This window comes from Aptenodytes patagonicus, chromosome 22 (assembly GCF_965638725.1).
Source record: "Aptenodytes patagonicus chromosome 22, bAptPat1.pri.cur, whole genome shotgun sequence".
NCBI lineage: Eukaryota > Metazoa > Chordata > Aves > Sphenisciformes > Spheniscidae > Aptenodytes > Aptenodytes patagonicus.
Genome location: NC_134970.1, coordinates 3,292,059 through 3,316,556, shown reverse-complemented (window position 1 = coordinate 3,316,556; position 24,498 = coordinate 3,292,059). Strand labels below are relative to the sequence as shown.

Genomic DNA, 24,498 nt, shown 5'->3' with positions numbered 1-24,498 from the left:
ACTGGGGTGCTCTGCCCGAAGTGGCTTTGCCCATCGCCACCACCACCCCCCTGAGCATCTCCAGGCACATCACTGGTGTGGACGAGGTGCAGGCTACGATCAATGTACGAGCAGGGAAGCAAGGGTTGGTGCCCTTAATTGAATTCAAGCCAGACCATCTCTTGGCCCCGTACAATTAGAGAAGTACATATTCTTGCCTCTCTCCGGGTGTTGCATCCATCATCTTTACTAGAGAGGCTCAGCCTGCTGCAAACCCCCAGGTCTGTGTGCCCCTCCTCAGGGTCATGCCCTGTAGAGGGAAGCGGAGCAGACTCACGTGGGAGCCAGAAGGGGAAAGGCAGCTTTTCCAGAGCGATTGCTGTACGAACTGTCCAACAGTTGCTGTTTATAGCTATTGCTCTGCGTGATTAGCAGTTGGCTAATCACCAGGGGCCAGATGCTGCCGTCCCGGGGAGGGGTGGCTGAGGGACACAGCGGGGGCAGACATTAACTGCTCGCAGGCTGGGCGTCCCCCTCTGTTGTGCTTCCCCTGAGCGGTGTGGGATGGCTGGCCTTGGAAAGGAGCTTTGCTGTGAGGGTGGGGGACTGGTACCCTGTCATCTCCACCTCTCCCAAGACTGCTGGGGGGGTTCGGCAGCGCTGCTGTTGGGGTTGGGTTTGCACGTGGGTGCTGCTCCATCAGAAACTGGACAAGATGCCCAGACTGTTTCTCACAGGAACCACCCGACAGCCACTTTGGAGTTGGGTTGTTGGGACTCCTGCTTTGGTGTAGAAGTGGTGACTGAGAAGCTCCTGGACCGGCCCCAGTATCACCCACTGGCGGGTGAAGTGCTCACAGGCAGGGTCCCGTGCAGCCCTAAAACGGGCTGCCAACGCCAGTGCCATCGGTGTGTCCTGTGCCCTAAAACTGCCCCTTAAAGCTTTTCACTGAGAAACTTTCCCACCTGTATTTTTTCCTTTTTAATCCATATTTTTCACACCAGTTCCCTTCCTTGTCCCTCTTAAACAAAGCAACATCCTAATTAAGTAAATGACCGTGTATTTTTCCAAATAGTTTGCAATATAAGGAAAGTTGTTAAATATTTTCCCCCCAAAATAACAAGTAAAAATGATTGCTTTTGCATCTTAGCTGTAACCCACCCTGCGTTCCTTAAATGTCATGTCATGCCCAAGATGCAGCTCGTGCAGAAACGATGCTCTGGAGCCCCTTTGTTTTCTACCAAGGCTAACTCCAATGAATTGGGGTTTTTTTCTTACTCGCTTCTCACTCTTGCTGATGAAAGGAAAAGATGCGGAAACAAGCGGCTCCCCGGGAGGGTGGGAAGCTGATTAGCGGGGCTGGTGTGACCTGGATCCCCGCGGGTCCCCGGAGCGGCCCCAGCAGCCGGCGGATCAGCTGTCGCGGGGCCAATTCCCAGCTGCCGTGGGGGCACGGCACGGGCTTGTGGGTGATGTGCCGGCTGGCGAAGGCCACGCCGTCATCTTCCATGGAAAGTTTCATGCTTTTACATTTTTTTTTCTTTTTTTTTTCCCCTGACTGTGACCGGTTTGTAAAGGTTAAATGGTATTTTCTGATTAAACTGAGTACTCCGGTGATCTTGGCTCATTTCCCACTCATGCCATCTCTTTTTTCTGACCTTGGGGTAACACTTAACCTCTCCGGACTGGAGTCCCTCTGTGTAATAGAATGACAGTATTTCCTTACATTACCAGAAGGACAGGATGATAAATTAATTCACATTTATGTAGTGCCAAGATATGACCGTGATAGATTAAGAGTCTGTCCCTGGAGTTATCCGTGCTCTCAGTAGTGACACCCAGCTCCACGAGGGAATGAATTACCTCCTGAAAGTGTAACCATTCTGCACTCAAATGGTGCAAAAGGCAGCCACAGCTCTGCATAGCAGCAAGTGCAATTATCCCCTTCCTCCTGCGTTTTTTAAATATTTCTGAAATTGGAGCCCGCGTGCAGCTGGTCCCGACTCGGGAATGCTGCAGGAGGAAGGTTGGGTGAGCTCCGGCCGACTGATAGCTATTGAGACGAGCTAAAGTATAAATCTCCTTACTGCCGGCATCAGCTCTAAAGTTCAGCAGATTGACGGATTCGTTCCCACTTCCCACGTGTTGCCCTATGCGGAGTCGGAGGGATGCTGCCACGGCTCTTCCTGGCATGTGCTGGTGGGTGACTTTAGGAAGCCATCCTTGTTCCTGGTGGTATCACGGCGCTTTCTCTCAATGCTTGTTTGTTTGCTCGGTTCTTTTGAAATGCATACAGCCTGCAGGGCTTGGGATTGAAAACTCACCCACGTGCGAGGCAGGAGAGTTACAGGGAGCGAAAGGAAAATGCAGCATACGGCAAAAATCCCGTGGAGGAGTGAGACAAGAAACCAGGGGCTGTGCGAAACGGCCTGTGCGTGTGTCACTTAAAGATGTGTTTCTTAAAGATGTGCTGAAAACATAATGGGAGGGGTAGATGGGCAGTAATCCCGAACAAATCAAGTCTGCCTGGAGTTTTTACGGTGGGTTGGCAGTGATAGTGTCGAAAGTGCCTGCCTCTGCAAACCTCTGCTGCTGCAGGTCGTGTTTTGAGAAACATCCTTTTGTTCAGAGGACAGGAGCGAAGATGTGTTTGGGGACTCCTTTGGGGTTACAGCGGGTATAGAAAATGATTGTCGATAGGCAGTGGGCCATCAATAATCTTAGCCTAGGACCCGTTTCCCATGACAAGCCTGACTTTCCTTCTTGCCTGTGATTAGAGGGTACGTAGGTTCCAAAGGTACGTTGCTGAAAGGATGGGAATGATTATTTTTTTAAAGGGGGAGAAGACGGGATGCAAATGAATTTGCTGGTGTTTGCTCTGACAGCTGTTTTGCAGAACAATTGTGAAAGCCGTACCCAACCTCAGGAACAGACACAAAGCGCTTCTCTCTCCTCCAAACAGAGGCAAGTGGGAAGCGCTGCCCTCCCCGTGCGCTGCTGGCTGTCCCCAGGAAAGGGCACGGTCCATCCCTCGGAAGGAAAATGCCAAACCAAAAATGATCATGTCTCACCTTCTTCATGATCATTTCTTTCCGTTTTCATGATCGTTTCCTTCCTTCTTTCCACTGACTTCTGTGCTGTAATGCAACATTTGCTTTGAATGGCGTCTTATGCGTTGTTGTAGGGATGCGGCTGTACGTACGTCATTTACTGGTGTGCGTCTGTGTACGACAGGGGAAATGGAAAGGTGTGTGGATGTGTCCGTCCATATTGCACAGGTTTCGTGTCGCTGGGTGGGTCCCTGCGTGGTTCCCGATGGGGATTTACCCGTGTGGAGCTGTTCCTCTGATGGGCTGTCAGGGTCGGCTGGCACCCACGTGGTGGCTTTTACCACGTGCGACAGAAGGTCCCGTCGCTGCTAAACAAAAGGGGGTGTAGATTTATGGCCTGGAAGTCAGCAGCCCAGAAACCCATCCGATATGTTACGGGGAGGGCGGTGCCACGGAGAACCTGAACGGAGCAGGAGCAAAATGAAGCCTTTAGTCACTGTTAGGGAATCACATACGTATATTCCCTCTAAATGAATGTTTTTCATTATCTGAAACCAAAAGGGTTTTCTCTTTGTGGAAACGTTGCTCTGTGCTATTTAATCAGTATCAATTAAGCGGCTGAAACGCATTAAATAGTGCTCTAGGAATCTTCTTGGGAACACTAGCTGCTTGAGTTTTACTGTTCCTCTTGCAACCATAAATAAGGATAAATGCCTAATTGCTACTGAAAGTGTCCTGCTGGACCTAATGAGCTGATTAAAAACAATCCTTCATTGTGGAATTATTTAATTTTATTTAACTTTTATTTTTATTTAACTTCATTTAACTTCAACCAGAGATTCCCCTTGCTTACCGTTTCTGTGTCTGCCTCGGAGAGTTCATGCCTGCGGTCATTTTGCAGGAGTGGGGCTACAGGGAAGGGATTTGTTTCTATCGTTATTCCGGAAGGTCTCATTTCATTAAGCTGTTGAGAAGGAAATGAATTTCAGCCCTTCCCTGGTGTTATTTGTGCGCCCAGGGGAAGTCCTCGGGCTCTGCTCAGCGTGCCCAGCTTCCCCGGGGCAGGATGAAGGGCAGCGGGGCTGGGGCAGGACATCACACGTGTTGTGGTTTGCAGGGATGTGGTTTTGGGAATTATGACAAAGAGCCAAGTTTTGGCCAAATCGAGGGGGGATCGAGGTGCCAGCTTTTGCCGCCTTGGCCTGGAGCGGGTTCTCACTGATGGTTGCATCTCTGCAGCAAGGGGAGATATTTTCACATATCATTTGCCCTCCAGCGCTGCGAAGCCGTGGAGCTCTGAAGGGGGAGCCCGGAGCTTGGCTGGAGAAGAAGCGAGCGGATTACGTGGCGTGTGGTTCGTGTTCCGCTAATGAGCGGAGCATGTCGGCAGCCTCGTCTGGCCGCTTTCTGCTGGCGGAGGGAGCCTGCGATAGGCAAACTCCCTCCTCCCACCTCTCCTGGGCATGCCAATCGAAGCCAGCGGGAAACTTGTTGGTGCCGAGCAGATGGGAGCTCTGGCTCGTCAGCGCGGGGGGGAAGCAGGGATGCTCCGGGGCTGGGGTGTGAGGATTTGCTAGCTCAGCTCACCACCATCTGTGGAAAGGAGAGATTTCCCCCATCTCATGGCAGGGAGGACACAATGTACACGTTAAATCGACATGTGCGTGGAGAAATAGAGAATCGAAGTTTCTTCTATATGGCTGTGAAGGTTTGCAGCTCTGCCAGGCTGGTACGCAAGCCTGCTGTGCTGGCTTGGCGTCCCCGAGGGGCTGTGAAGCGAGGAGGCAGCGCCTGCAGAGAAACCCTTCTCTACTGGTACCACCCGCAGCACTCCCGATGCTGGAGCAGGGCTCTTAAGAGATGGAGAAGGACCTAAAAGAATTTTAAAAGCTGAATTTTTTCCCTTTCACTGCAGACTTTGAGTGGCTTACAGACAAAGCGCTTGGATATGTTTTCTGGTTTAATTATTGGTATGCGAGCGTTGTCTTTACATAAGGAGAAACTTGAGAGTGTGAAACGTGCAGCAGAGCAGGGCGACGACCCTGTAACAGCATATGGACCGGGTGTAGTTTCAGTGGCACCCCATTCACCACATGGCTGTTCGGATGATCAAGGCACATTCGCCTGGTGGATGCTCTGGCCGTCAGCACCTCTTGGGAGAGGGTGTCGTGGGGGGCTTGTCCCTGCTGGCGGGGAGACATGGGGCTCCCCGGGGCCAGGCTGGGCTCTGCCAGGCCACACGAGCATCTGATACCCCTTGATTCTCTGTACCTCCTCTTGACTCCACCGACCCTTGGGGCAGGTGCTTACCTGCTGCGCTACCATTTGAAAATCCAGATTTATTTTGAAAACATTTGACAGTGCAGAAAAATGGCCCTCTGCCTTTAAAATAGAACAGAAACCCCATGATGCCAGGACGTGGTCCTCTGCCCGTGTGTTTTGTAATGCAGGATGGCCTATGCAGAGCAAGATGTTTCCTTCTGGAATCTTCTTTTTCTTTCAAGCTGATTTGTCCTGACTGCTGCACAAGAATAAAAACTGTAGCTAATTTTTCTATGGAAAGTACAAATCCTCTCCAAACCCTCCAGTTTCCATCCTGGTTGCCCAGTCCTCAGCTGGGGCAGGCACTGCTGCCATTGAGTCTCAGCATCTGTATTTTCAGCCCCATCATGGGTGTCTCCGTCATCCCCAGGTGTCTGTCCCTTTTTTTTTTCCCTTGTATTTCATTTTTTCCCTCCAGTGCCTGTTCAGAGGGAGGACGGAGGCTCCGAACTGAGCAGAGTCGAGGTTGCACATCCACCTCCTGATTTCAGATGTGCCCCGTGCTGTGTGGACATTTGGTTGGATTTTGCAGAGAGTCCTGGGGTTACTCGTGCTTTTGTCCGGAGAAAAATGTATTTACAGAAGTATCGCATGCATCTGGAGAGAGGTCTGGGCCAAGCTCTGGGATGTGTTTCTCAACCCAGACTAACAGTTTGTGGGAACTGATGTTGCAGTGGGTCATCAGGGAAATGGAAAGCACCAACAGGTCTGAAAAACACTTCTGAACTCTGGGTAAGTATTTGGGGAAAAAGGCGTCTGAGTCCATCTCACTGCTGTGTCTTGCCTGTAGCTGGAGGAAAGTGGAGCAGGGACGCGGCTTTTGTTGGTGCTCGGGTGCAGGCTCAACGCTGGATGAGAAATGCGTTTAAGCAGTTAAATTCCTGTTTGATGGCATCACAGTCTTGCAACTATTTGTGTGAGATTTTGCTCTGTGTTGTGTTTTTACTGAACGTTATGGGCCCAGATTTTGGATTGGCTTTGGGTCCAGCCAGCTCAGAGGCTTCCTGAGCATCCCCAGACTCAACCCTCCCGCCTTCACAGCTCCGGCCATCCCAGGACGCGGCTGCAGATATGAGGTTGAAGGGCTTGTTCAGCTCTTTGGGCAGCAATCAAATCTTTTCTGTGTTGCACAACGGGGCCAGGAGCAATGATTAAGAAATGCTAAGTCTGCGAAAAAGAGGTCTCATCTGCCCCTTTGCATGGGCCATTTCGGGTTGAGTCAGTCTCAGAAGCAGACAAAGACATCAGACAGCTTCACGACTCTTAGCATCCCCAGATAAGCATGTTCGTGCCCCTACTGCAGCCCCAGCCCTCTGTGCTGGGGAGATGTCCCTGTCCCCGGGCTAGGAGCAGCCCTGACAATGTGGGCTGTGTTCTGCGTGGCTGGGGGCTCGTGGCACTGCCTGTCCCCAGGACCCACCTACACGCACAAGCACGGCAGCAGATTGTTCCTGATGCGCAGTGAGTCGCACCCACATCTGCCCCGAGACAAAGGGGCTCTGGAGCAGCCCGACATTCGCTCTTCTAAAGGCGGGGATGCATTTTGTGTGTGCCCTGTTGTGGGTTTTATTATTTGCTCTCGGTCCGTGCCGCTCCGCGTGGACGTGCGGTCACCCATGCCGTACGGGCCGTCCTTCCTGACCGGTCCACCGGCACTGGAAGCGCCCGGGTCATTCCCACGTAGCTCTGCCCACGGTTTCAGTCCAGAGCCGCCGTGTGCCTGCTGTTCCCTTTTGCAGCTCAAAAGTTGTCTGCAAATTTATCTCTTCCTGATATGCACAGCCCTTACTTTTCTAGTCCCCGTGCATGTGATGATGGGTAGGATATACTTTTTTGCATCAGTTAGATGCCCAGATGCCTCCTGTGTATACTGTATGTATCAGTGTTTGGGGTCAGTCCTTTCTGTATCCCCATTTAATGCAAAATCACCCGTGTGTGCACGTATGTACAAATATCTCCCAAGCATCTATGCCAGGAACCTACTCCTTACTGTCACGGCTGTTTCTTTCACGCCAACTAGTACCCAGTCTAAAGAAAACACCATATTCTTCGCTTTTCAGGCTCAAAGCAGCACGTAGAGATGTGCGCTATTTAAATGCCTGCTGTCTTGCACCTTCTCTCCCATACTACATCTGTGAATGAAGAGGGGTTTAAAACATTTTGTGATAGTGATGTGGAGCATCAGTACGTGAGCATAGTAAGGACACGAGAAATCTCAGCCTTGCTAAGTCTCCGGTTGCAGTGTCGGCTGATTCAGTTCATAAGTCAGACTTGTGCTTAGTAACAGAAAGGCATAAAACCAGCTGATCCATTACTCATTTTAAGCTGTAACAGGAGAAATGAACCGCTTTGAAAAATGAAGGCTACAGATCAAAATGATATCTTCCCTTAGACAGAAAGCTAAAGAAGTAATTTGAAAAGCTTTGTTCAGCATGACCTGATCACAGGACTGCGGAAGTCCTGGACATGACTTTAATTACTGGCCCAGTCCTATAATTATTCTGTCCTTCAACTATTTTTATTGCAACAGCTGGATTGGAAAATCCTTAGAATGAGCAAAAAAGATCAAAGCAACACGCCCCTCCAAGCCCCTTCACAACCTACAATCTGTCATCTGGTGTAACTGGGACACGCTGGGACGGTGAGTTCCTTTGGGCTTCAGCCCAAGAGCGGGGACATGGAGACCCCGATCACACCCGAGCAGGGCAGTGAGGAGGGCTGGATGGAGAAACCATTAAGCACATCTTGTTCCCCATAAGGGTAACGGGGAAAAGTGTCCTTAAAAGTTGTCTTGCGCCGAGTTTGATCCTGTCTGGGGTTCAGGAGAGCTTCCTGGGCCATGTGTCAGGGCTGTTTATTTTCCGCGACATCTGCTCCTCACTGGCTCCCAGCAGCGTTCCCTGCGGTACCCGGAGTCCCCCGGCAGCCCCGCGCTCGCCGGGTTTTGTCTGTTGTGCTGGGTCCCCCCTCCCTCCCGCACTTGCTTCGTACCGGGCCCGGGAACAGCTGAAGGGGTAGCAGCATCCAAAGCTGCAGCCGGTTATTTATATTTCATGAAGACGGGCTCTCCTTGCTTGCCAAATGGCCTCTCTGCGCTGCTCCCCTGCCTGGTGACATCCCACCTCGTCGAAAGCCTGTGCAAGGGCCAGGGAGGAGCGGCGCGGAGCAAGGCTGGGGATTTTCCACTGTTTGCTGCCCTGGCGTTATTTTTGTTCTTAGCCAAGAGAGCTGTCTGCGCGGCTGATGCCCTTTTCATAACTCTGCTACAGAGAGTTGTAACTCCGCCGTGATGCAACCTCTGTGCCACAGCAGCCTTTCTAAGGGGGCTTTTATTGTACAGACAGGATAATTTATCCTCCCTTTTCGGTCTTTTTTTTCATCTGCGTTTAGTCTATGGGTTTATTAACAGCAAAATAAAAGGTACGTGTATGGAAAATGCGAATGATAACCTGACAGTCACCAGGAGGTTTGGATGGGTGCCTTTGGGAGCCCGGCAGCGGCGTGCTGCGCATCTGGCACCAGGGACCATCTGGGGAGGGAAGCAGCTGGAGCCCGGTTGGAAACAGGCTCGTTTAGAGACTGGTCGGGAAAGGTCCCGCCGTGCCCCGACTCCTGCTGGGGCTGTGCCGGGTCGGTGACAGGCTCTTTGGTACACGAGGGGGTCTCTGGAGCCCGTCCCCCTGCTATTGGCGGGCTGCACGTTGAGGCAGAGCTCATCCCGGTGCCCCGCCGGGGGGAGCGGATGTTTGCTGTGTAGGTATTTCTTGTGCATAAAATACAATTATTTTTTTTTAAACAGCATATTGTCCTTTTCATTTTATCCTATGGGGACTGTTTGCTGCCTTTGTATTCGCTTGCTCTGAGTAACTTTCCATCAGTCCCAGGGGACAGCACGGTCTTTCTCCTTCCATCCAAGAGGTCTCTCCAGGGCTTGAGCACAAATAACCCCATAAGGCTCATTTTCTGCCGGCAGAGCCACGCAGGGGTTGGGAGGACAGTGACCATGGGCTTCTACCTGGGTCACCACAGCCTGGAAGCTATTTCTGGCACTATTCACACCCCCGTCCCTCTGCAGAAATATTTTTGGGTTGGAAACGCTCTCTCTCCACAGTTGCCAAAAGGAAGATGACAGAAATGGAGCTGTAAACGGTTCAGTGACCGCTGGGTTTGTGTTCATTTTGCAGCTGAGGATCCGTCTGCACTTGCCGCTGGTCTGCTCGCCTCGGGGGACGCAACTGAGGTCCTAACGCCACCCAGGCATCCAAAATGGTCATGCAAAGACACCACCTCACCTGCGCAGGAATAGCATTCGCTCTCTACCTTCATCACCTCGTCAGCACCATCGAAGTCCCTCTGGATTGTAAGTTATGGTTTACCCCCCTAAAAACTCCTGCTGAAATGGTTGAGGAGGTAGAGCGAAGATGTGCACGGCCCAGGCGGCTTTCCTGGTCCAGCCTAAGGTTTTCTTTTCTGTTGTTTGTTTGGGGCTCTTTTTCTTCTTAAACCACGTGCCCTCCAGAAAGTCACCTAAGTCACTCTCTGATCTAGTTAATCTATCTCAAAAGCTGAGCAAAGGACTCAAACCCACGTATCAAAATGGGACAGAGCATCTGAGCCAGGCTGGTGAAGAAATCGGGTCCCGGCAAGTCTTCAGCCTGTTGATTTCACTGGAGCATCCCGGGACTCCTGGTGTTCCTACAGAGCACGGGCAGGCTTCGGGATGCTCCTTCGTGGAGGACGTGAGCTCGTTGCTCGTCTGCTTGGGCAGATGCTGCCACGATCTGACACCCAGGTCCCTGAGGGCACCCGGGTCCCCACTGCAGGTCCTGCAGAGCAGTGTGATTTTTTTTTTTCTCTCTCTCTCTGTTGAGACTTTTCAGTTAATTATGAGATGGGAGTTATGTCTTATTCGGAAGAGCTGGGGGATATGGAGCGAGGAGAAAGGGGGACATGGGCTGATGTTTCTGCTGAATGGGCATCTTCAGGCCAGCGCATGGGAAATGCATGACTTGTTTGAATGCACTTGAGACGGGGGTTTGTACTGAGAGCTGCTCAGCCGCTGTTCTGGAAACCAGTTTCATAATTTCTTTGTGTCCCAGCTTCCTCCTGTAGCGGCTGTTAATAATAATCAGCCTGTCGCTGCAGGGAATCTCTTCCAACAGTGCAATGCACAGAAATCCTCCAGCGAGCAGGGCATTAGTAGAAAAAGCACAGCTTTTTGCTGGGGTCTAAATTCAGGCTCAAATGCCAGGGTTGCTTTTGATAGGAGAAATTTCTACCCTGTGGGTTGTTGCTCTGTGGAGTCCTGGGTGTGCTGGCTGTAGCCGTGGTACCTCAGCTGATCCCTGACTCTGGGCAGCAAAATGGGAAGGAAAAATTTGAGGCAGTGGCTTTTGGCTGAAATTTGGAAATAACTGAAGAGAAAGGGTGAGAAAGTTCTGATCTGCGGAGCGGAATAAATACTTAATGTTACTTGAAAAGGAGAGGGTCCCAGGCTTGAGTCTGAGTCGCTGCTCTGCTCCATTCCAGATGGTTGTGGATGAAAATATCTGTTCCCCTGCAGTCAGTGCTGTAATACCACAGGGCGCTCTTGTTCCCAGCAATGGGAATTTTATTTGATGCACACAGCTCAGTGGTTCCTTCAGGCCTGGCTTTGTTAGCATCTCTAATATTCCAGAAATGCAGGCAGCTGGCGTGGAAGTAGGGGCCAGTGCAGTTGGGGAAAACTGAATGGGTCTGCAAACAGCCTTCTGCCATTTCTTGTGCTTTGCATCAGGAAAGGAGTCCTTAAAGTACTTTGCTACTTAAATGTAATGCGACCTTAGAAAAGTAAGAGAAATGCTGACAGCTGGTGGAGAAATGCTCAAGGCAGCCTGCAGCAGCTCACCGTTTCTGAGCAGCTCACCGTTTCTCTAGCCTCCTCCCTGCTGCACAGCACTGAGCTGCAGGAGAGCATCGTCCCCTCCAGTGCTGGTGGGAAACTGGGATCGTAACTAAGAGCGTCCTTTTGTCATCCTTTCCTGAACAGGTCCCTTGCACGACAGATATTTGTAAATAACGTGCACGGGGGCAGTTGCGCGCGGCAGTGCCAAGAGCAGGGGGGTGAGGAGCATCTCCCAGCCCCGGGTGAGGGTTAGGGATCCTGCCGATGCCTGCCCCCGCCAGCCGACCCTTCCCAACCTCCCTTAGCTCTTTTGGACACATGGAGCATCAGCTTCGTTTTACTTCCATCCTGACCTTCAGAACCTTCAGGGATTTGCTTTCAGCTCCTGTTTAAGCCACCTGGTGATCAGGGCTCCCTTACCCACTGCTCATCTGCGAGACTGAGCTGATGAAAGCATCGCCTGCGCTCGAATGGCTGCAGGTCTGACCAGGTGGTGTGTAAACAGCCCCAGCTGCTCCGGCTTTGGGCAGGGGCTGATAAATGTGCAGATCACAGGCTCTGTGGGTGCATGAGCTTTATCCCCCATGTACCATCAGCTGTGAAAGTCCTCCCTCCACGGAGATCAGCTCCTTCATCCAGTGCCTGGCTGTGGGCTCTGCCCGGTCCCCACTGGCAGGAGGGGGCTGGGAAAGCCCCTGCCGGCCCTGGGGGGTCGAGGTGCTGGTGGGCACCCGGTTGCCCTTGCTGACACACCTCGGGAGTGGGAGATCTCCCCAGGGAAGCATTTTGCTCCCTGAACCTTATGTTTTAAGGGCAGAAGCAGCTTGGGAGAGGGCAGATGCATGGGCATCTGGGTCCCCTCACAGCAGAACAGCCCTCGCTCGCCCTGTGTCAGAGGGAGCTGCATTATTTGCTCTTTCTTTTAAGCCTGCCTAGGTGCTTTTTCCCTGCCCCAACCCTAACAAGTTTTCTTCTTTGGATAAAATCCTGCCTGCCCCTGTCCTGGAGACAGGAGAGATATATATATCTCTCCCTATATTACAGGCACCTTCTCTGAGTTTGGCTATCACTTAAAAACCCAGCTAAGGGTTTATCAGGCACATATTAGCCTCTGACTTGGGGGGATGAAACTGGGGGGGCTCAGGGTAAGCCTAGCCATAGGGAAGCGGGGAATGTTGTTAACTCCTGCGGATGACCCACTGGGCCACGGGGCCACCAATGCCTGCAGGTGAGTGGTGCAAGTATGCCTGTGCCTTCTTTTGGCCCCCCAAAACCCCTGCTGCAGAGGCAGTTTACAGCTAATGGGACCGCTCAGCAGCAGCTTCTCCCATGTGGACAGTAAGTAGGTAGGTTAGAACATGCTTGAATTGTAAAATGGTTTGTGTGTAGTATTTGTAAACCCTACAATAACTATACATGTTTATGTTTGTGTACATGACGTATATAGGTTTGTTCTTCAATTAACCTTTTTTCTTTTTTTCATTATGCTTGCACTTTGGGAATAACAGCAAATATTCAGAGTGAATGTAAGTGTTCCCCTTGCCCTCTGTGTGCACGTGTCCGTCTCCTCTGCATGGCCGAAACAGGGCACGAGGGGTCCGTCCCGAGCAGGGGGCCGGTGGTGGCTGTTGCTTGGCACACGGTGTACGTGGGTGCGTTGCCCACTCCTGTGGCAGGGCTGGCCAGAGTCAGGACAAGCCACTTCTCCTGCACAGCCAGGCATGGCTGGAGAGACATGGGAGGTGCTGGAGCAGCTTGGGAGGAGTGCTTAGCCTCTGCTGCTTTCCCTGGAGTGGGAACCAGACTGTCTTTGCGATGCAAATATTGTTTCTGCAGGGGCTCGTTATTGCTAAGGCCACACCTCAGAGGAGAGCAGGCTCCTCTGCCTTGCACGAGCACATGTGCCAAGCTCAGGTCCACGTACTGGCACGTTTGCAGCATCACTAGCTCTCGGGGGGGAGAGTAAAGAGCCTTGGACCTGAGCAGCTTTGTTCCAGGACAGCCATGGGACTGAGCTCTTCAATTCAGAGTTCAGGACCAGACCCAGGTCCTGCACTGGCTGCTGGGCTCATGTGCCCCTTTTCATAAGCCCTGCCCTTCTAAACACCAGTGCTGCGCTCCTTTGGGGTAAACCTGCGAGGTTTTGAGCCTCTTTCTTGCACAGGGAGTACCTGTAAATGTCTTTCAGTGGCTCTCTGGCTCCCTGTTCCAGCTGCAGCCCCTGTCTTTGAGGTACACAGCCAGGATGCCTTTCAGTCTGATTCAAACAACCTGCGGTAGCAGGAAGATGTAACTGTGAAATTTCTTAATGAGACCAAGATATCAAGTGAGAAACAGGGGCTTCCCGGTACCGAAAGGGAGTCTGAACAGTGCTGATGGTCCAAGAGGTGATGAGTAGCACATCCCCACAAATGCTCATGGTAATTTCTGCAGGTGTTGAAGGGCTTTAAACCACAAATTGCACGTCCAGCCTGGGAAAAAGGCTGAGATCCCAGCAGGATCTGCTGCAGGACAGCGGAGAGAAGTTTCGCCCTCTTTGCACAACCCTCCTCACGGCTTTTCATTTGCTTTGCAGTGCCTCAGCCCCCCACAATCACCAAGCAGTCCGTGAAGGACTACATCGTTGACCCAAGGGATAACATCTTCATTGAATGTGAAGCCAAAGGGAACCCCGTTCCCACGTAAGTGCATCTACGGCCCTTGTTACGCTGAAGCTCTGATGTTCATTAGAGCTGGCTCTGGAGGAGCTCCCCTTCGGTCAAGCTGTGCCATTTACACCATCAGCTAATCCAGCTGTTGGCTTGCACAGCACAGGTAAGGATCTCACCGGGTAAATATGGTCCATGGTTACAAAACCAACCTCTCCTCTGTGCTTGCAGTTTTTCCTGGACACGGAACGGGAAGTTCTTCAACGTGGCGAAGGACCCCAAAGTGTCCATGCGGCGGCGGTCGGGGACGCTGGTCATCGACTTCCACAGTGGGGGACGGCCAGAGGACTACGAGGGCGAGTACCAGTGCTTTGCCCGGAATGACTACGGCACTGCTCTCTCCAGCAAAATCCACCTCCAGGTTTCCAGTGAGTAACGGCAGCGGCGCAGAGCAAGCAGCCGGCCATGCCCTGAGAAGAGCAGGGACTATTTGCATCGTATGAGATTTTGTAGAAGAGGCATGGAGAATATCCAGTGCTCAAACATCTCAGCCTGCTTCATCTGTTACCTGTGTTGGGATGTATCCAGCCACAGGACTGAGAGGAAGACATGGGCGTTATGGCTGTAGCTAACAGGGAAATACTCCGTATAGATTTAAGGGAATCTTTCACATGTAGAAATGAAGTTTGCATTGAGGCCGCTCCATTGAAACCAGGCCAGGTCCAGTGGGAAGAGATCTGCAAAGATACTACCCTGCCTTCCTCATGCAGTGTCTTTACTTCTTATGGCAGAGTCTCCCCTGTGGCCCAAGGAGAAGGTGGATGTGATAGAGGTGGATGAAGGCGCTCCACTCAGTCTGCAGTGCAACCCGCCGCCCGGCCTGCCTTCTCCTGTCATCTTCTGGATGAGCAGCTGTGAGTCGGGGGAACCCCCTTCCCGCCTTGAACCCCGTGGGCAGCGTTTATTTAAAATAACGATGGTTAGGGTCATTACTGCTAGTTCAGAGCTTGGAGGCACCCATATGTGGCCTGGGTCAGGGGTTTCTCCTTTGCTCAGCCACCTGCGGGGGGATCTGACTTGCTCTGAATGCCTGTTCTCCCCTGCAGCCATGGAGCCCATCCATCAGGACAAGCGCGTCTCCCAGGGCCAGAACGGCGACCTGTACTTCTCCAACGTCATGCTGCAGGATGCCCAGACCGACTACAGCTGCAATGCGCGCTTCCACTTCACCCACACCATTCAGCAGAAAAACCCCTACACCCTCAAGGTGAAAACCAGTAAGTGTCACGGTGGTCGCTCAGGATGGGTCTTTCCTGGCCGCTCTCGTGCAGGGTTTTCCTTCCACATACCTTGTTTCTGTTCTTGACAGTACTGAGACCTACCAGGGGGAAGAGTGGCTTCCTTCGTTTTGTTTAGGGTAGTACAGGAACCTGTTTGGATGAGGAATGATAGTCCTCGGACGGCTAACCTGGCAGGGAGGGGTGGCTGGTTTCCCTCCAGCATCTCAGAGCTTTGCAGCTTCGCGGGTCGAGGGCTGCAGAGGTAGCTTGGTGCAGGTATTGCTATGTCCGTGTGTCTGGGATAAACTGGAAAGCACTTCAACACAGATGGGGCATTCCCCCCATCTTTAGGGAAGTGTATGATAACAAGTGATCTTTCCCTAGTTTGAAAAGCTGGAAATAGCCTTGGTTTGCTCCAGGCTTAGGTTTATGGGGAACCCCCGGCCGTGCTGGTGCTGCACGGGGGGACTGTGTGTGTGCCAACCTTGCACAACTCAGGATTTACCTACTGACCAGGAGCTGCTGTTTAGCTCAAGGCTCTGAGACGTGCTGACAGGAGGGCTTGAGCCTTTGGGGTCTGAGCGTGTACACGTGGGACACGCTCAGGATCTCAGTTTCACCTTGGTGAAGAGCATCGTCTTGGGGGACAGGAGGAGCACATGCGTGGCTCTCTCCAGGCACGTGAAGAGCCTTTCCATGGGCAGGTCCAGCCAGCAGCAGTCTCTTCTCTAGAAATGAGACTGCTTGAAGGAAGGTGAGTTCCTGATGCCAATGCATTTCATGCCAGCTGGCTGGCGGGGACGCTGGCAGAGGGGACATGAGCTGAGCGCTGCAGGACATGAAGCTTTTGAGTTGATGCAGGTCCTGCAGAGCATGGGCTCTCTTTTGGGGTGTGTGTGCAGAGCACCGGCACGATCGGCAGCTGACACAGAAACAGCCTCTATGGGCCCCAGCCATCAGACAGGAGCCATCTCCCGTCCCCAGTAAGGTCAAACTGGGAGGAAGGGATAGCGTGTGCTGGCAGATGCAAGGCTGTGTTTTGGGGAGCAGGTTCTTGTCCAAAGCAGGCACGAGGCGCTCCTGAATCCCAGCGTGAGGAGCTTAATCTGGTCTCGCAGCAGCTTAAATTAGAAGTAACGCTATTGAAGTGTTCTGATACCAGTGACCTAAAAGCGATGCGAGAAGCAGACGGGCCCTGGAGTGTTTTGCACTTTTATTGTAACAGCTTCTCCTCTGTGCAAAGCGTGAGTGGAGAATCAGCAATATAAATACTGTAAACAGGCTCTTTGCTAATGGTGAGGAATGTCTGTAGGTAATTCATTCTGGATATTATTTGTCTGTTTACAGAGCCAGCCAAACAATGCCAACGTTTACCTCTTAGGGAAGGACTGAGTCCTAAATTAGCGTGAACTGGAGAAATTCTGGCAAACAAAGATCTGTGGTCATTTGAGCCTCCAAAGGCTTTAGCCTGACATATTTGTCAAGCTCCAGAAAAAACGTGGAAGAAACCCTGGAAGATTTCTGTGCAGACAGATACAAGTTCCCCCTCCTGCTACGCTCCAATGCCACCACAGCGTTTTGCTCCCAGGCTATGTGGAACTGGCTTCCAGTTATACTGGACCCTCTATTTAAGTTTTCCTTTAGAAATGTCTGCTGTATTATCAGATGCAAATGCCACCCCATGAGCTCCCCAGAGGCCCTTACAATTTAAAGAACGGAGGCTCTAATTTCTCATCTGTTATGATACAAAAAATTCTTTATACGTACAGCGTCCAAAGGAGACGGGCTTGTATTTGTCTCAAGCTGTTCAATCATCTCAGCTTTAAGCCATGAGCATTGGCTGTCTTTTAAAAAAAAAAAAGTTCACCAGCTGCTGACAAATCCTTGCACGGGATTGCCATGCTCTTGGATGCAAGAAGAGACAAATGCAAAGGCCTGGGGGAGCGATACACCCGTGCTTTTCCCTGCAGAGCGTTTCTCTGGTGTACCCAGGTTCAGGTAGCTCTTGGGTGTCTGCTGGGCTCTCTTAACCCCCGTGCACAGAGACACGGTGTGTGGCTGATGACTTAAGGCTCAGGGCAACAACTCTATGGTAGCCAACATAGCCTCTCGCATCTCCTGTTGGGCAGGTGATACCGTAACACGGCTGTGCCACATCCTGGTAGGAACCAGGGCGTTCTCACACGCCAAAACAGTTTTTTGGGTAACGGTGTGAGCTGAGGAGGGCAGATCCTCCAGCAGCCGCGGGCCAGGACGGTGCATCCCCCGCCTCCTCGCAGAGCACGGGCGGCAGTTAGCTTTCTTCTGCAAGCATAGGTGACGGCTGGCGGTGGTTGTCAAGAAATGAGAGCAGCGTCTTATTGAAGAGCTGGTATTTTGCATGTGACACAATCTACTTTAATTACCTTGTAATCAAAAGGGATTTTACAGCAGATTATGCTTTTAGGGCCTAATTATTATTATTATTATTTTTATTTGTTCACCTTTGCCATGCCTTTCTGCATCATTACGCTGCTGCCTAGCTGTGTCCAACCTATGCTTTATGTTGGGAAAAAGTAGCCAGGATGTTTCCCTCATAGTTATTCTTAACTGTATCAAGACAGTTGTAGAAACTGAGAGAAAAAGCATTTTTCTTCTCCAAATTGAACTGAATTTTTTTTCAAAGATACAACTGTCTTCATACCGAAGAGAAAAACACTTCAAGGAAATGTTTGTGATACAATTTTCATACATTTATTTGTCTTCCCATCTCGTAGGAAGAAAACAGTCCTCTTTTCCTCTCCTTTATTGCTGTGTTATGTTGTTTCTCCTGGAAGGCAGCTGTGCTCAGAGTGCTTTTGTATCCCTGCTGTTGCCTGTCCGCGTTGCTCTTGTGTTTCGGGAAGTTATTTTGTTTTCTGTCCCCCGTCCCCCCGCACCGCCTGTCCCCCCGCCCGCTTTGTGGCACTCGATATGCTCACGGTCTTTTGTTTATTGCAGAGAAACCCCATAACGAAACGTCTTTACGAAATCACACTGACATGTACAGTGGTGAGTCAACGCTGGCTTCTGGAGACCTTCACGATTTAACCCCCCTCTGCCTAACCTGACTTATCTCCCGCGCTAACCGGGCAGCGAGCGGCCGCGTTCGCAGCATCGTCTGCCCTTCGTCTGTGCCCACGCACCCCTGTGTGTGCCCGTGTCCCCGTTCGTGGGTTGTAGCCTCAACTTTGCAAAACTGGGTGTGATGAAAGAGCCAAACAGCGACAAAATCCCCTCAAAGCTTCCACAAATTGAAATTATTGAGTTTTAAGCTAATTAACTGGATATGCGGAGCTCAGCTTGAGAGGCATTTGGATTAATAGGATCTGGCCCATGTGAAAAAGTCTGTGTGGCTGAGCGAGCCCAGCTTGCTTCCTTGCCGAAGACTTGGCTTGTCCTCAGCAAAGGCTCATGATTTAAAGATAAGACCCACCATCCCTCTTCTCTCTGTCTTCAGAAAGAGCATCTATTGTATTTGTGGCTAAACACAGGCAGTGACTGGGAGAAAAAAGAAGAGGGGGAAGGAAAAAAAAAAGGAGTATTTGGTTTTCTCAAAAGCTGGGTGCTTTGCTTCTTTGTGGTGAGGTTGTACATGTGTTGGATGCTTTCACAAGGCTCTTGCCCTTTGTCTGGGCAGGGAGATTACCTCCGGAGCCCGCATTCACTGGGAGAAGCCTGTCCCAAACTCATAAATTATGCTTCAGACACAAAACCGCACAGCTCCCCGGGGCACAGCCACTGCCCTGAGAATATATTGGAAGTGTCACGGACGTGACGGGATAATGTGGGCAGAGTTAGGCAGCAGCAGGGGTTTGTAGGGGAGCGGGGAGATGGGGCTGTTTGTGGGCGATGCTGAGAGCGCAGGCACTACCAGGGATGCGAATGCCTCGCCAAGGACCACCACAGAGTCTGACTGCCCCAAGGCCAGGCGCCGTCGTGGGCAGGATTTGCTTTCTGCCCCTCTTGCTGCTTACGGGGGCCGGAGTTGTGCCGGCAGCAGGGTGGGGACAGCCCCAGCGGTGCCCCGTGCTGGTCCCCAGCCTCACCCTACAGCAAAACCCTGCTCAGCTTCCCACCCAGAGCCACAGCTTGCTTTGTGCCTTGCACAACCCAGGGCACATTTTCTTCTTCCACGGGGACTTCTGAGGACAAGGAGTGCTTTTGCCAGCTAAGAGCAGAGAGAGTTGGAGTGTGAGAAGAGGAGGATGTGCCAGGCGAGGGCACCGAGTTTGGTGTCCCCGGCAAGAGCCCTCTCGTGCCCGCGGGCAGCCCGGGCAGCCCTTCCCCGCCCGAGGGAACCAGGGTGTTGGCACCTCACCGGCAGCCAGGAGTGGGAGGTTTCTGAGGGTGCTGGAGAGCTGTGGAAGGCTCAGCAGAAAAACCAGCCTCGGAGGAAGTGCTGGTGGTAGCAAATGGGCCGGGGGTAGTCTGAAAATATTTGTAGAAATGGCTGTGACAGGGGATTGCCAGCAAAATTAGCTTCAATGGGAACTGCATAAACTGCATCAGGCCTCAACTAGAGGCAAGCGGGAGGAGATGCCTCCCTCGCAGGCACGCAGGGCCAGGGACCAAAGAGAAATCCAGTGGCAAGCTCTCTTGTAAATATATCTTGCACCTCAGCAGCGTATACGATGTTTGCATTTCAAAGAGAATGCCTTCACGCTGGCTGGGGCACCATTTCTGTGTTTGCAGCCCTCACCGGATCAGGAGGGAAAGTCACTGTGGTGGTGGTGGGCTTCTTGATCTCCCACTGTATGTCTTTGTTCAAGGAAAAGGGACACTTAATAGTCACTTGGTTAGGAAAATGAGATCTTATCTGCACAGTCTCACAGATTTCTCCAGATTTCTAGTCATAGGTGCATAGGATAAACTGCCTGCTATTTGCATTATATGGATTATTTGCACTTAATGTCTCCCGGAACATTTTATGGGTCTAGTGGATTCAAAACACCCACTCACGCCCCTTTGCAAATCTGAGTTCCAAACCAGCAATTTCTTAATAGTTGATGAACTGGTGAAAAAATTCTTACCCTCAGCCCTTTTTTTTTTTGGCTAACCCCGTGTTTCTCCCTGGAATGATCTGTCTGGCCATACTGGCCACTGGAACCAGCTGCAGCAAAGCAAGGAGCCTTAGGGGCAGGGGAGTGGGGAAGAGGGACATCAGCCTCCCAAGTATTTTAGGTATTCGGGAGACTTGGGGCTCTTGGACCCTGTACCTCGGGGTGCTGGTCCCTACGGTACGGGCTCAGGTCCAGAGGGAGCTGAGCTGGCAAAGGGCTCTGCAGAGCTTGCAGGGAATCTCGATGGGAAGGGCTACACGGGGACGGGCTGGGGGCGTGCGGCAAAGCAGCGGGAGGCTGCATGTTCCCTCCCCTGCCAGCCTGCGATGGATGTGCCCCAGCTCATCCCGGGGACGTGGGACCTGCTGGCGTGGACGTGGGGCACAAGCGGTTTGTGGGACACTTGTCTCAGACTGCACTCGAGGGCCAGGCTAATCGCAGGAGATGCAACCCTTCTCCCCACGGCTCGTAGCAGGTGCAGTGATTTCCCTGCCGCAAAGCTCAATTGCCTAGGCAAACTGTCTGCAGTCACGAAGGGAAAATGATCTAAAAGGATTAATTGAATATTTTATTAGCAGAAGTTTTTCACCTTTTTTAAAAAATTGAAATGAAAGTCTGATGTATTCTTTTTTATTCTTTTTTTTTTTTATTTTGGCAAACCTGTGGGATGTTTTAAAGCTGGCTAGCTGTGCAGGAGGTGAACAGGCGGGATTTGTCTGGATGTGCATATTCCTATTATCGCCTCCAAGTAGGAATGCAAGTTGATGTACAATTTTTAAATGCCGTCAGGTCAGGACTGCGGGGAGGGGGCACTTGGCTGCTCCGGGGTGAGAAGTGGCTGTTTCTGGGATATCCTGTTCACAGCTGAACTGGTCCAATTTCACAGAGGTGGGGACAACAGCAGCAATATAGTGGAAGCAGAGTCTATTTCTGAGTAGAAATAAATAGCCATGGGATTTATTTTTCCAGTTCTGTTCCATCCAAACAGATGAGTGAGATATTGCTATTTGTCTGACAGCTTCCAGCTGTAGCTGCTGCAAGTTCAGAGCTGGAACGGTACCTCTGCCTGAGAGAATTTCTGGCCGCTCCCATTATAAATAGCAAAATGCTTATTAGTAGTGCTGTACTAAGGCAAAAAGCTTATCAGCTAAGCAGTGTTGTTGTTAGGTTTATTAAACAAGTGGATAGGATACTAATTTATCTCCCTTATTTTTAATTTTCATCATTAATATATGGCTCGTAAAATTTGGCTTGCACTGCTGCTTATCTCTTCTAGTTACGCCCCGGGCTCCTGAGCAAATGGGTTCATTGCGGGAGTGAAACGTACAGCCTGTTCAAACAGGCTGCAGACTGCTGGCTAATAAAAGCCAATATTGGCTTATAAAATAATATCCCACTCTCCTCATCACATGAGAAGAGAGAAGTTCACGAGTCTGGCCGGAGGTATAGGAGCTGCTGATAAATACCGGTTTTAAACCCAGCCGCTGGCTCTGTCATCCCCCCGCAGAGCCCCGGCATGGGCTGGCTGGTTTTAACCGGGAACGAGATCCCCTCCAGAAGCAGGCAAGCAAACAGCAGCGTGTGCCTGCCCAGAGAACCGGCCCTTCAGGATAAGGTCAAGATTTGCCTGCCCTGGTAATCCATTAATCAAATAATTGACTAACCCGCCGAGGAGCAGATGCGGACCGGTAACCTGTGGGTGCGCGGGAGCGGTGGGATGCATGTGTGTGGCCACGCTCCGGCAGACGTGGAGTCGTTCCAAAGGCACGGTTTAACTCCTGGGGTTGGGTTTTTTTCCCCCTCGTGAGCCTGGGTCCCAGGCTTTCCCTAAGGCAGGCTGACGGGAACTCTATGAACAGCCCCTGCCCTCTCTCCCCTCCTTCTTCCCAGCTCTTTTCCCCTACCAGAGCTCAGGTGGAGGCTTCCCAAATAGACGTGGGCATCCCCAAAAGCCTCGTGGCGCTGGGCACGCCTGGCTGCCTCCTGCTCGCTGAACGAACGAAGCTTTCGGGGCGGCAGGAGGGGGCTTGGTCTGCACCCCAAGATCCTGCTCCTGCACCGGGATGGGCTCTCCCCACGGATCGCTTCGGTATTTGTAGTGACCCTGTGCCAACCCTGGCCATTCTGCTCCCTGTCCTAATCTCATAACCTCCGTCTCTGCTACTGCTGCTTTCAAGCCCATCTCATCCTGGTTTGTCCTCACTGATCTAGATCTAGTTTAATAATTCCACTTTTTAATGGAATTTATTCCATTAATAATTAATTTTTTCCCCTACAAAGAGACCTTCAGTCTGTGTATCTGTAGAGAGTTGTCTTGTGTCTTCCCCTGGTTTCTCCAGTTAAACTTTCCTGTCCAGTCCTGAAATTTGTCATTTTGGCCACTAAATTGTTCCTTTCTAAAGGGCACTGTCCTCCCAGGCCCCGCAGCTCCTAGTAAGGGTGGGAAACCTCCTTGGTGCTGCTAGAGCCCCAGACAGCGCCGGGATCCTCCGTATTTCGGAGATCTCTGTGGCAAAGCGGCTCAGTTGTCCGAGTAAACCCTTCCTGTGCCCATTTGTTCCTTTTGTCCTTCATTACATGTTCTGACCATCAGTATTTCCAAGTCTCGTCTGATTTCAGCCCATTTCTTTGTGCTAGAGGCAGGGGTGGGCAGGAAAGGCGCTGCCCCGGCGGGAGCTGATGGTGCGGGGACTTTCCTGATGCACCATCCCCGCCGCCCAGCTCCCTCTGCCCATCCTCTGCTGCTTCTTTACCTCCCTGCCTGCCAAGCATCCTCACTCTACCCTTTTTTTTTTTTTTTTTTAAACTTTAAAAATTACCTTGAGCCCCTCTCTACTTTCCAGGTACATTTCTGGGTGAGTTCAGTATCCCAGGCTTGGCCGGGAACTTGACAGCTTTCCCCCCGAAAACACCGTGTATTTCTGGCCCTGTATGTGCCCTCCCCGTTGCCGCGGCAAAGGAGAGTTTAAAAGCACTTTTGTTTTGTTTGTTTGTTTTTTGTCTCCTGCTGATTTCAGCCCGAGGGATTACGGAAACAACCCCCAGCTTCATGTATCCCTACGGGACCTCAAGCAGTCAGATGGTGCTCAGAGGGGTGGACCTCTTGCTGGAGTGCATTGCTTCAGGAGTGTACGTACCGCTTCCCGGCCGGTGGAGATGGGGAGAGGGTGGTCCCCAGCCGTCCCCGGTGGGACGGCCTTGGGACCAAGATGCTGAATCACCAGTGGAAATACCTCTGGCTACGAAAAGGGATCGTTCCCTTCCTTTTAACTGCTGTTAACAATACTCTCATAACTTACTTGAGGCATAAGAGCATGGCGCAAACAGGAGAACTGAGTTTTGCAGCACTGTTCAGAGAAGCAGGTGTCTTTGGATACTTGCTGTCCAAGGATAATTCCCCACTGGTTTGTCCTTAGAGCTATTTGCAAATCTCCTGGGTGCTCCTCACCACACTGTATAAACTGCGGGTGAGGACATTTGTGGTCCATGTGCCTGCAGAAGCGTCCTGGCCTCGGGGTCAGACTTCGGCAGCGCTCCCGGGGCGTGCACACGCTGCCAGACCAGCGCTCTGCATCCCCAAGCACGAGGCGTGAGATGGACCCCGCTCCTGATCAGCTGGTGATGCTCGGGGTCCTGGTTTAGGGGCTGTGGTAGGAAGGAGGGCGGCCCAGCAGTTGGATCAGTCCTTATCCCTGGGTGTAAGTGGTTCCGAGTGCAGGATTATCAACTGTTTTCTTAGGAGTAATTTTCTTGTCTTGCAAAAGCCTTTATCTCCTCCCCTCTCCTTAGACCAGCACCAGACATCGTATGGTACAAGAAAGGAGGAGAGCTCCCAGCAGGCAAAACCAAGCTGGAAAACTTTAACAAGGCCCTCCGTATCTCCAACGTCTCTGAGGAAGACTCCGGGGAGTATTTCTGCTTGGCATCGAACAAGATGGGCAGCATCCGCCACACGATCTCGGTGAGAGTGAAGGGTACGTCATCTTTACCTTGCCATCTTTTTTTACCTTCGTAACCAGGAGCTGAGGGGACGTGCACGGGAGGGGATGCTCTGATTTGTTGAAAGGGAGAGCGGGGCCTTTCTGCAGGGGCTGCCTCTGTGCTGTGTCCAGCCGTAGCTGCTTCTTGTCCAAACTGACCTCAAAGCAGCGTGAGACGTGATCTCAGCTGGCGTAACTCAGCAGAGCTTCGCTGATGTAAATGGCTGCGGTTTTGTGCAAAACAGGAGGATTGTGGCCAAAGAGGGGGGAAGAG

The 24,498-nt window shown here is 51.7% G+C and overlaps 1 protein-coding gene across 21 annotated transcripts in view; it reads left to right on the top strand.

Annotated features, from left to right (window-relative positions):
* Positions 1-24,498, top strand: part of NFASC (neurofascin) — a 93,028-nt gene that overhangs the window by 28,698 nt on the left and 39,832 nt on the right. For 10 of the 21 annotated variants that reach the window (XM_076358205.1, XM_076358207.1, XM_076358209.1 and 7 more), the window contains exons 2-10: positions 9,536-9,711; positions 12,744-12,761; positions 13,811-13,916; positions 14,115-14,311; positions 14,675-14,797; positions 14,990-15,160; positions 18,143-18,193; positions 23,262-23,373; positions 24,034-24,218. In XM_076358205.1, coding sequence (XP_076214320.1) covers positions 9,618-9,711; positions 12,744-12,761; positions 13,811-13,916; positions 14,115-14,311; positions 14,675-14,797; positions 14,990-15,160; positions 18,143-18,193; positions 23,262-23,373; positions 24,034-24,218 — 1,057 coding nt within the window. In that variant the 5' untranslated portion in view covers positions 9,536-9,617. The remainder of the gene's footprint in view (positions 1-9,535; positions 9,712-12,743; positions 12,762-13,810; positions 13,917-14,114; positions 14,312-14,674; positions 14,798-14,989; positions 15,161-18,142; positions 18,194-23,261; positions 23,374-24,033; positions 24,219-24,498) is intronic. The other 11 variants (XM_076358225.1, XM_076358221.1, XM_076358220.1 and 8 more) reach the window with 3 other exon arrangements.